Source organism: Poecilia formosa, unplaced genomic scaffold (assembly GCF_000485575.1).
Source record: "Poecilia formosa unplaced genomic scaffold, Poecilia_formosa-5.1.2 Scaffold438, whole genome shotgun sequence".
Classification (NCBI taxonomy): domain Eukaryota; kingdom Metazoa; phylum Chordata; class Actinopteri; order Cyprinodontiformes; family Poeciliidae; genus Poecilia; species Poecilia formosa.
Genome location: NW_006800377.1, coordinates 49,425 through 61,438, shown reverse-complemented (window position 1 = coordinate 61,438; position 12,014 = coordinate 49,425). Strand labels below are relative to the sequence as shown.

At 35.5% G+C, this 12,014-nt stretch overlaps 1 protein-coding gene across 1 annotated transcript in view; it reads right to left on the bottom strand.

Moving 5' to 3' along the window:
- Positions 1-11,210: 11,210 nt before the first annotated feature.
- The window catches only part of LOC103155625 (vimentin A1-like), a 6,685-nt gene continuing 5,881 nt past the window's right edge, over positions 11,211-12,014 (bottom strand). The window contains exons 2-4 of the mRNA XM_016663682.1: positions 11,646-11,771; positions 11,347-11,564; positions 11,211-11,274 (exon numbers count right to left, since the gene is read on the bottom strand). Of these exons, the coding sequence (XP_016519168.1) occupies positions 11,211-11,274; positions 11,347-11,564; positions 11,646-11,771 (408 nt within the window). The remainder of the gene's footprint in view (positions 11,275-11,346; positions 11,565-11,645; positions 11,772-12,014) is intronic.

Here is a 12,014-nt window from a genome sequence, read left to right as displayed (position 1 = left end):
CTCAGATGTGAGGTTCAGTCACTACTCAGAGCTCATAGACATCCATCTTTGAAACGATGTTCTTATTTGTCTGACTTGATGAACTTCCTCACATTTTAATAAATCAAAGGTCAAAAACAGGATCGCAGACGCTACATTAAAATATTCCACAGTTCATCATAGGGAAGAATATTCTTTATAGATGTCAGTGAAAGCAGCAGGAAATAAACCCTTCAAGCTCCTTAAAAGGAATCATTTCCTGTTAAAGTCATTGCTCTCAGCTTTCTGTGTTTCCTTGTTGTGAAAATGAGCCGAATCTGGAGCAGAGTTTGAACAACTGGCTCTTCAACTCCTTTCTGTACATTTCCATTCTGTCTTCTCATTCATTTATTTCTCTATCAATAATCCCGTCATTCTCTCTGGAGGCTCTTTTCTTGTTTCTCATTCAGATATTAGGAAGCATCTCATTATATGGTGGAGATGATCTTTTTTTATACAGAGGTTTATATAGTAGATTCATCATCAGTCGTTGTTGTAAAATAGATTCAGATGTCTTGGCTGCCTCCTCCATGTTGGTCCTGATCCTTAACCTAAAACAAACTATGGCCCATTCATGCCTGACCTAAAACCTGACCTCTAACCCTAAAAGAGGCCCTCCTCTTATGGGACCCAGCAGTCAATCCTCACAATATCATGTTTGATGGACAAATCGTTCTCACACCGTATGAAATGCTGACTTAAACAAAAGTTATAGTTACTTTTTAATCAGCAGAAGAAAGTCCTGCTCCTGGATTTCACAAAGGAAATGAGAACATATTGGTCTCAAACTGGTTTTAATTCATCTGATTACGGCCTGACAGCAGGATCTCTGGTGTTTTTGTCATTTTTATTTTTACTCATTTATTGATAAGATTTAAAATGTCACTGAGTGAAATAATTTATTCAAATATATCCTCAGGTAAAAGGTCAGATTTTGTAAAAGACTTAAACAAGGAAAAAGTGCTGACAAATTTTACTTACATAAAATAACACAAGTAAATGTAACTAAATACTTCATACAACTTATAATGTGTCTAATGTATAATGTTGGTTGATGGGAGACGATAGTAGACAGTGATTAGTTTATAAGACATTGTGTTGATCATGAACTCCTCTATTTAATTAAATATTCTTGAATCAAATGTGAGGCAATGAAAGCAATTAAACAATTGACTGAATTGCAGGTTAAAGTTCTTGCTCAACGACCAAAGTTACAGTAAATGTCTGTAGGAAGATAAAACCTGTTTTGTCATCGCAGGTATTTAAACTTTACCAAGGAAAAGTGTCATAAACTAGTTGAACACAACTCAACACCCTGAGGACAAAGAGCCAAAGGTTTAACAGAACATTATGTGCAGGAATGTTTGTGTGACTTGATGCAGATCAACATCATGACAGAAGACTTGCTTCATGTCAACGTGCAGCGTATTGCACACAGGTAGGGCCTCATTGAGCATTTAGGGACAGTCCACGTTTTCCAGTAACTTCACTTTAGTTACTAACTCGTTAACTCACTTTCTTTACAACCTGCTTATATATAAATTACATGTCGACTGAATTAGAATTGGTTTAAACTGAATTCAAGTGAAGGTTTGATTTATAGGTTTTTATCTTTGCCAGTCCATATGAACGTCTGTACTCATAATCATCATATGCTGAGTTTAGATAAATATGTCAAACATTTTCAGATTAGGAGATTTTGTTCTTCATCTGAGAAGGAAACAATGACAGCACCTGAACCTTCATATGACTTTCTTTTATTTAAAAAGAACTTTTGATATAAGGGAGGTGAGAGGTAGCATTCCTGATGACGCTCAAGTTCAAATTAACCGAGGGGTTGAGGTGTTGAAAACCCAACACTTAAAAATGGAGGTGTGGCAACATTTTCCTGTCACTTATGGAATGTTCTGAAATGTAAAACAGCTGAAGGGATCCTGAGTTTATCAGTGAAAATATGTTGAGCTGCTTCTGCCTGACCTGCTCTTTGCCACAGATACTTTCTGAAGAAACGTTCAGCCTCAGGGCTTTTCAAACCCACAGAAAATACGATGGAAGAACGACATGCTGCACGTTAAGGGGTTAACCTGTTTGTGACAAACGGCTTCTCAGCGTCGATCAAAACAGTTTGTAGAGTTACGTCAGCAGCCAAAGCTTTCGGTAAGAGTTCTGTTTATTATAGTGTTAGCATTGCTAGCATGACTGATGCAACCTTCCACTGTGATACAGATAATCAATAATTCATTCATAATTAATGGTAGAATATAGTGAACCCCTGGATTTGCAGGGTTTCGGCCCACAGCCAGTTTGACTGATATTTATCCCATCAGCTGATGGAGTGAGGTCTACCTGATTGAAGGGCCCCATTGTTGGGCCCCATAGGGGCCCAAACTGAGCTGTGCAAGCAGATGAGAAACAATGCAGTGAAAGGCAGGGTTTAAATTCTTTCATAAGGTCATGAGAGGCTCATACATGAAGTTAAAACCTGTTATATCAGGGCAGCTAATTAACTTTTACCAAGGAAAACTGTTTTCTCCAACTGGTTAAACACGACTCGACGCCCCAAAGTGAAAAGAGCCGAAGGCTGAACAGAACATTCAGGTCTGCATGTGGGACGTCCAGGTGAGCATCACAGGAAGTTTGCTTCACATCAGCATCGCAGGCAGATTCTCACTTTGAGCATTTCTGGACAGTCGGCCTTTTCCAGAAACACTAAAGATCAACTTTACATCAGATACCAACTCAGAACGTCGTCAACGTTTTAGATCTTTATTTACATTTAGACTGAATTAGAATGAGTTCATACTGACTTCAAATGAAGCTTTACAGGTTTTATAACTGCCAAGTTACAGACGTGACATTTTCTCCACTAATGCTTTTAACAAAACCAAATCCTGACTTTACCTAAATGTTCAATATGTAATAACAGCTCTAATCGTATCTTTATTTATCAAACTTTTTAGAGAAATGGGAGGGTTTTTTTCAGCACCTCATCATGACACACAGACATCGCTGTGGTTTGTCTTCATATTTTCTCACTTTGCATTGCTGAGTGTTTAAATACTTTATTTATTTTGATCCTTTAATTTTATTTATTTGTTTAATAAATATTATGCTGATAAAATACTTAATTTTTTCCCTTTAATTTTAATTTACAAAATGAGATTAAAATGCTGAAATAGTTCAGATTCATATCAACAAACAGCTGCAACCTGTTAGCCAATCAGCCCTGATTATTGATCCAGGATACAGTTAATAAAACTTTACTTTATGAAATATTATGAAATATTTCACAGTATTTAATAACTCTGGTAAACATTGCCACTCTGTACAAAGAAATGAGGCCATTAGTTAAGTTTTTATCATTTATTGAAGTTTTAAAAATTACAGCGGCTGCAATGAGCCACAACAAATGGAAAATAACTGATAAACAGGAATAAAACAACTTTTAATCACTTGTATGTATGAATGTATGCATGTAATATATCAATACTGTTTGATGATTAATTTCATAGCTAATTGTGATTTGTTCTTTCCCTCATCACTGAAAGACTAAATTATTAAAAATTTTTCAAGTAGAGCTTTTTTTTTAAAAAAAAAAACAACAAAAAAAACTAATAATGCAACATCGATGCTTCATTCATTGCTCTATAGTGACATCTGCTGGTGAAACTGTAACAGTCTCGTCACTCAGTTGGATCATACTTCCAAAAATTATTAAATGCAATATTGTCACAAAGTTTTCATCAAACTCATGTTTAGTAACAGGATAATCAATGAAACCATATTTAATTGTCATATGTTTTAATTATTACAATTATTTGTAAGCAATCTAATCCTGGTTTATGTTGAACGTTAGTGGTTGTGTTGGGTTTTATTTTATGTCATAGATGGATTTGACAATAAAGACAATTGATGTTTTAATGTCTTGAGAGTGCAGTGTCTGTTGGGGCGTTCACTTTTTCTTGGATTTCTAATTGGCTCTGATCCCTCATATTTGGCGACATGTTGAATTTTAGTTCTGCAACAAGATTAAGTCTGTTTCTGCTGTGCAAGACTGACATATCTTTGCTAATCAGACTACACATAATAGTGGAACTTTGCAGAAGGTGAGAAATTGGGAGGTGGAGGGTTAATTATTGTTATCTAAGAAGATAACAAGTGGCTAGGTAACATCTACCCCATGTAAACAAAACCTTCACATAGCGTTTTCTTACAGTTGCGCTGCATCTAGGCGGAGTTGGTATAAGTACTTATACTCATACTTGGTACGAGTCTGTGAAGTGTCTGCATTTATTCTATGTAGCTGTTTGGATAACAAGTATCGTTTGGCTGGCAAGGCCTATGCAATGACTTCTGTGCTCAGCAGTGTTCTCTAATTCAGATCTTATTTGGTAAATGTGTTTCCATCTCCCTTTTAGAGCTTTAATTCTTTTTATGGAGAAGTCAGAAACCACCTCAAGTGAGTGTAATTTTTTTTAATTTCGGTATTCATCTGAAATATGTTTTATTGCCTTCAGTGGGAATCATGATTTAACAAAGATAAAGAAACAAAGTAGGTCATTATAAAGAGATATTGTAGTTCAGCTATATTTTCATCACTGTTTTGTCACGAAAATGGTGAGGAATGAAAAGTCAGCAAAAAGAAAAGTGAAGTAAATGATTTTTTTTATTTCCAAGTAAAGAAACTTTGCAGCACTAAACAAGAAACAGAAAACTTTACGAAACCAATCCACAGCAACAGAAAAAGTTGCACTCTTCATGTGATCAACAAAAAAANCTTTTAACAAAACCAAATCCTGACTTTACCTAAATGTTTAATATTTAAAATCTGTTACAGATTTTTGTTAAAAAATATTTTAAATCATCAACCAAATATTATCAGATGTAAATAACCTGAGTAAATAAAAAGGCATTTCTCATTTCTGGTTTTATTTTTGGTCAGGGGGGAAACCTCTGCATGAAAATATAACTGTTTGAAGTCGAAAGTTGAGTCTGATTCTCAGTTTAATCTTGAGATTAACTTGGATTAGCCAGGACTTTATGTGGTGATGCATTCAGGTAACATTAGGAGATTTCATACCTTGGTAGCTGGACTTAAACTGTATTTCCTCATGATGGTGAAACCTGCAGATAATTATCAAATCAGCAACTGTAAAACTTGTTAAAGGAAAAAATGTTGATGAATAAACTTTACCTCATTTCTCTTCAGATTTTTGCACCATGTTCCTGCCTGAAATACTTTTAATGTGGAGAGAAAAACAGATAAATTTTCTTAGATCAACACTAGATGGAGCTCTTACCATGTTTAGCAGATGAGCCTTTTATTTTTAACAAAACATTTCCTGCTTATGCTATGAAACATGAGTAAAATGTGAATTATTTCAGCAGCAGAAAAGTTTTTACCTCTAGATTCGTCTCCTGGTTTTTCCCTGATTCACCAAAGAAAATATCAAAATCATTATCAAGTTTTAAAATATTTTCAAATAATCCAAATGTTTGTCAGAAATTTGCTGATTTGTCTGAACATTAACGTGTCAGAATCACAGCTACAAATTTAAACTAAATGGTATTATGTGGGTGGACATTCATTAAGCATTAATATTTATAAACTGTTTTGCTTTGAGACTAGAGGCCTAAGGTTTGTGCTTTTATTTTGCTAACCAAGTCTGTTAAACTTATTTGCTTTTAACCTAAAAGTTTGTTTCTGATAGACATTCATCTCTAGTAAGACAATAAAAAATAGTTTTAATGTTATTTAAAAAAAAGGTTTTTGCAGTTTTCACTCTGATTTTATTAAATAATTGTGTTCTGAGAATATTTGTATCTTTCTCAGTGATTAGCGGAAAAGATTTACATCAATCAAACCCTTCCTATATTTGCTGAGCAGCTTTTTGTATGTTTCCATCAGTTACTTTTGATTTTATCTGTGAGGTTAGACGGTCTCTGTGCCATCATCCTAATCTTTAAACTCTATCGGATTCACTTCAGGTTTCTTTGGACTTATTCCTCCTGTAAGATGCTAATGATTTGACTGCTAGTCTGCAGGGTCAGAGGTTTCTTTGCTGTTCAGGTTTTCCTGTCTTAGTCTGGGTTGAGTTGTTTGGCTCTAACGCTTTAATCCTGTAAAACACACCATGCAGATTAGACTTGTTGTAAGAAACCAAAAGGATTTTAGTTTCTAACTTTACCTGGCCTCCTCAAGCTCCAGCAGATGCTTGTAGGCCGCGATCTCTAAATTCATCGCTACCCTGCAGTCGTGCAGGCTCTGGTAGTTGCGGATGTGATACACCAACTCACTCTCCTTAGTGTTGATCTTTTCATTGAGCCTTGAGATTGTCCACTGCAAACCTTTGACCTCCAGCTTGTGGGATTCCACCATATCAGTATCTGGCTCTTCAGGCCTTCGATCTGAGTTTTGTTTTTATAGAGAAGAGGAGATTGGATCATTATTGGCTCAGACAGAATAGATCAGATGTCAGAAGTGGGTTTTACTCACTGTGGCTCTGAGTGTGCTGATCTCACAAGTGTTGGACTGGATCTGGAGATCGAATTCTGAGATCTTGCGGCCGGACTCAAGAACTTCGTCGTCTTTCTTACTCAGTATCGTGTTCAACTCTGTAATCTACAGGCACAAAGGTTATTGGTAAAAATGTTACACTTATTGACAGTTTCTGACGCCTTTTTTATACAGATAAATCTCACTAAATCTCTTGTTCAAAACGTTGAAGTGTTTAATAAACCTACATCTCTTACCCTTTTTTTGAACATGTCAGTCTCTTGAACATTAGCTCTGGTGATGGCACTTATCTCCTCCCGTATTTTCATCAGAATCTCAGACAAGTCAGGGCTGCGGACTTCAAAAAGAAAGCTACTGAACCTGATATCCGTATCTTTCTTTATGATCTTCTTCCAGTAATCTATATCCTTGGTCTGCAAAAGGATAATGTTGTTGGGAGACTGTTTGAGATGCCATCTGGTTTCAATATCATCACATAGATTCAAGTGGAAAAGATGCTGATGGTCGCAGAAAGGTTCGTCTCATTAACATGGTCAGACGGATGGAGAAGAAAATGGCCAAAAGTAAATATGATCATATAAAGTCTACAAACTGTTTTTGTTGAGCACAAGTTAAAGATTTAGTTTTTCAGAATGTATTGACAGTAAAACATTGAGCAAAGAGCTTTTTCAAGGGTTCATAAACACCCATATGCTGTCGTCTTATTCTAATAGTTCTGATTTTCGTTCTTTGTCTCTCTGTAGGTTTTTTGGTGGGAAAAAAAGTTCCTTAAAACCAGAAAGACAAGTTTTCTTCAATAGCCTCTGCTGACCGACTCTCCAGCACCTTCAACTCCTTTTCCAGGAGTATCATAATATTTTTAAGGTCAGTAAATTCATCATTAGTTGTTGACATCCTCCATGTGTGAGACTCAACCCATCCTTTTGTCTCCTTCCTCGTGTTTCTCCACTGTTATCCAGTTTCCATGTAAAGGATTGCTGTAGGGTTGGAGATTACTTCTACTTGATATGTTACCATCCACAATCAAATGGGAACTGAAACACATTCGTCAGTAGTTGGAGATGAGTTGATGGATTCTCCTGACCAGGTGTCGGTTCTCCAAAGTCACTTGTCTGAGTGGAAATTGCCCACAACCCACTGGTACCAGTGTCTCTCCCTACAGTTAAAAGCTTCACTGTGTCCAGACAGATATAAGATGTTTATCAGGATTGACTTGATGGATTTTATAGTAATAATGATCACATTTAGAAGAAAACAATCATTGCTTTTATGTTTAGTAATTTCAGCAAAATTCATCATTTTAGCATAAAACATGTTGGTGGAATAGATCTGAATTTACAGAAATCAATAGAAATGTGTATTTGAAGAACATAATTCAGCTTCAGTAAAGTAAAAATGGCAGGAAATGTTAAAAAACGTCCCATCTTACCGTTTGTTAGAGGAAAACCTGCAGGCTGATGATGCAGTAAAATTATTTCTCCGTCTCTTTATGCAGGCGCTGTTCACAGCCCTGATCCAGATCTTTTTCAACTTTGACTAGAAAGAAGCTGATTGGACAAGAGAATGCTTTGGGCGATGACATGAAGACAGGAAATAATCCCATATTTGGAGTTTGAGGAACTTCTTGTCAGCTGATTGGTGAATTATTTTTCATCTCAACAGTTTTTGAAGTTTTTTTAATTTTAGATTTTTTTTTTCTGGTTTTAAACTTAATGTGTGAGTTAGATTTACCTGATTGTAGGATCATGAATTAGATGATTAATTCTAATTTTGTCTTTAAATGCCTGTAATGAATGGCACAGACGGGAGTTGTTGTTGAGACTGTCTGAAGAATGCTAACTCTAAAAGCTAATGCTACAGCATGTGTGTTTGTTTGATGTTACAGATTAGACGGATTCTGAATCTATGACGTGGAAACGAGTTCAGGAGATTCTTTAGAAAAGATAAACTGTGGCCTGGCCCTCACATGTCACAAACAACACATTTCTACCCATTCTAGTACTTTAAATCAAGGATTTTCTGTTTTGTTTGACATCTTAATGTCCATTGATGCTGCAGAGTTTCAGTCATTTTTCCTTCCACTACTTTGTATCCCTCTCGGGTGTTCCTCATTTGTCTTGATTCAGGCCTGTTTTTTCTGACTTTTTTAGGTTTGCCTCTGTGTTGTTAGTCTTTGTACGGTGGTGCCTGCCGCCATCTTGGATTTTTGTCCTCATTAGCATTCAGAGCGTTTCATTAAAACTGAATTATTGAAAAAAACACCACAGTTTAGTTATCAAATGTGTAAACATTGACTTGAATGAGTAGTACAACAATATTTTTAGTGTTTCTCATTATTCAGTCTGTAAGTTTCAACCAATAAAATGTCAATGTTGCATATTACAGTTTTAAAAAACTCCCTTTTATGTAAATAATAATTGTAAAAGGCAGAAGGATTATTAGTGACCAGACATTCTTGTGTGTTTGTGAAAAGCTGTTTCTTCAGGAATGCTTCATTTCTGACACCATCAGCTCCTGCAGAGACGTGTGAAGATGATAAACCCCCTTTGCTACCCGAGCGTTCACAGCGACAACATCAGCCTGATTCCACCCTGATGTTGCTTTAATACACAGCTGAGTTTTTCAAAGCTAAAACTATCACAGGAAATGTTAAATCCCAGAAAACTCCTGCAGTTTTCAATTATCTCTAAAGAACTTTTTTCTGAAATCTTAAAAGCTATTTAAATATTTCTAAGGGTTTATATTTTCAGAACTTGATTCTTGGATTTTTTTTTCTTTTCTCATTTGCATCTTTTTGGTTATTTAGTTCATTTCTCTGATTATTACTAAAAAGGTGTTGCCTCACCTGATCTGAATCATTTAACAGGGCCAAAATGAGCACAAAATGAAACTGAGCAGTAAACAAAATCCTGCTCACTCTGTAGAAATCCAATTTGATGTGACAAATGTTTCTGAAACTATGTGTGGGGAAATGGTTTTTGTTGCTCACTCGACTGCCATCAGAAACTCATTTCTTAAAATGTTTTTAACATTTTTTCCTTCAAAACAACTTTCAGAAGATTTTCTTATGAAACTGTTTTTTGTCACTACAGCAAGAACAAATGATATGCTCAAAAACTTTCAAAACATTTCCTTTTCAAAATATTTTCTATATGAAACTATTTTGGTTGCTCATTCTACTCTACGCCAAGCAGAAATTCAGTTCTAGATGTTTAATGGTTGAATGACGCTGGAGGTAAACATGTTTACTATTTTTCTGGAATGTTAAAAATGAGGCCCCACCTGAACCCGTCCTGTGCCGGATATCGCTGATAGCTTATCAACACCACTCCCCATGTTAACCATGACTTTATAAAGATTCCTTAACATTTGTTTTATGATCATTTCCTTGTTTATTTAATTCCATTAGATGTTTCCATATTAGTTTATTTCTTTGTGTCCAGTCTCTTTATTCTTGTTTTATTCTTTGTAAATCTTTATTTATTTCTCTTATTGTCAGGCCTTTTCCCTTTGTGTTTAAGTTTCTCAGCCTTGTACATACATAGTCAGGTCTTTAAAAAAATAAATACGTCCGTCATATTGTTTAACAAAAATAATATTGTCCATGCACATAGAAATAGTTTCAGAAAAGTGTTTATCCACATAAATCCTCATAAATCTACAACAGTGTATTAGAGATGCTGAAGATGGATGGAAAAGAAACACAAAGACATTTTGAGATTCATCTCAGAAATATTCCATAAAAAATCTTGGAAATTTCTGAGCTTGAAAATTTGCTGTACAAACTGAGAATTTTTTTAGTGAAAACCTTGGAAATGTCCAAGTTTAAAAACTCAAAAATTTGCTAGAAAAAAATCTGAATTTTGAGACTAAAATGAAAAGTTTTGTTAGAAATTACTTGGAAATTTCTGAAGAAAATTGCTAGGAAAAAATAAGAAATATTGAAATTAATCTAGAAAAAAAGTGGAAATTTCTGAGTTTCAAATGTCGAACATTTTCAAATTGTAGCAAGAGATAAAACAGCGAAAGAAGTCAGTTCAGGCCTTAATGATTACTTTGCCAACAGTTTTTTTTTTCCCCAGTTGTGTTGAATTTTTTATTTCTTCATTGTCCTTGCATCTTTCACCAGTTGGTTTAGAGCATACCAGGTGCCTGAAAAAAAAAAAGTCTAGGTTAGGATTCATCGCAACTCAAGAACAAAACAAAACAAATTACAGATTGAATCTATGTTTAACAGTTTTTTCCTTTGTCAAGTGATTGAGAGTCCAAACTGCAGGACGGTAATATTTACCAAAAACACCATTCTAGATAAGATCTGGTGTTTATCAAAGCTGGACTGTTCAACAATTTACCCATTGAAATCTCAGATATTTCAACTCATTTCCACCTCCTGGATGAGATCATTTTCAGTTTTTGACGACTTAACCTCAGTTCCAAGAAAAACCAAAAATATTTTTTCCTTTTGGGTAGAAAATCCAAAATGCCTTACCTGCTCGTCATCAGAGGAGTCTTCATGTTTCCAGAGGTTTGATTCGCCACAAAAGGAAAATATTAAACTTAATATGAGTGTTGATCAAATTCTGATGTTAAAACACACAAATTATAATACTTTTGACCTAAAGAAGGAATAAATACAGTAGTGCTTCTTTAAGCTTCCCTAGGGAGGGATTACAGTTTAACGGGAGCAGCAGTTGCCTTCGTCACTCGGGTTGTCATTGCTGGGCTCAGATGGTTTAAGTCTGCAAAGGAGCACATCAAATATAATTATCAAAACTGTGGGAAACTAGAAAGACGAACTCTGTGTACATTACCTCCTCTCTTCCTTTTCCAGCAGCTCCCTGTAGGTGGCGATCTCCAGATCCAGCGCCATCTTCACTTTCAGCAGGTCCTGGTACTCGTGGAGCTGGACCATGTTGTCCTTCATTTCGTTTTTCTCAGCCTCAAGATCTGTGATGGTTTCCTGAAGGGTTTGAGTCTCTTTCAGGTAGTATTCCTCCATTTCCGTTATCTGGCTCTTCAGGTCCTCATTCTGGGTTGTTCATAATGAAGAGAAGATGATTTCTAAAGAACTTGGTGAGGACAAGGTAAACGTCAGAAATGTCTTGCGTACCGTGGATTTCAGGAAGCTGATATCGCGTTGGTTTTTCTGATTCTGGTTTCTGAGTTCTGTGTTCTCCTGGCGTAACTTCTTCAGGGTTTCATTATTCTTATTTACCGTCTCATCCATCTCCAACATCTGCCGGGATAAATTCATAGGTGACCTGTGGCTTTGATGCCTTTGGAGCTTTAAGAAATTGTTTTCTTAAACATTTTGTTAGAGTGATGCATAAAAGTTGGTTGTCTTGTTTCTGCAGGTGGAATGAGAGGCAGATCTCTTAGTTCTCAAAATAACTGATAAACAGGAATAAAACAACTTTTAATCACTTGTATGTATGAATGTATGCATGTAATATATCAATACTGTTTGATGATTAATTTC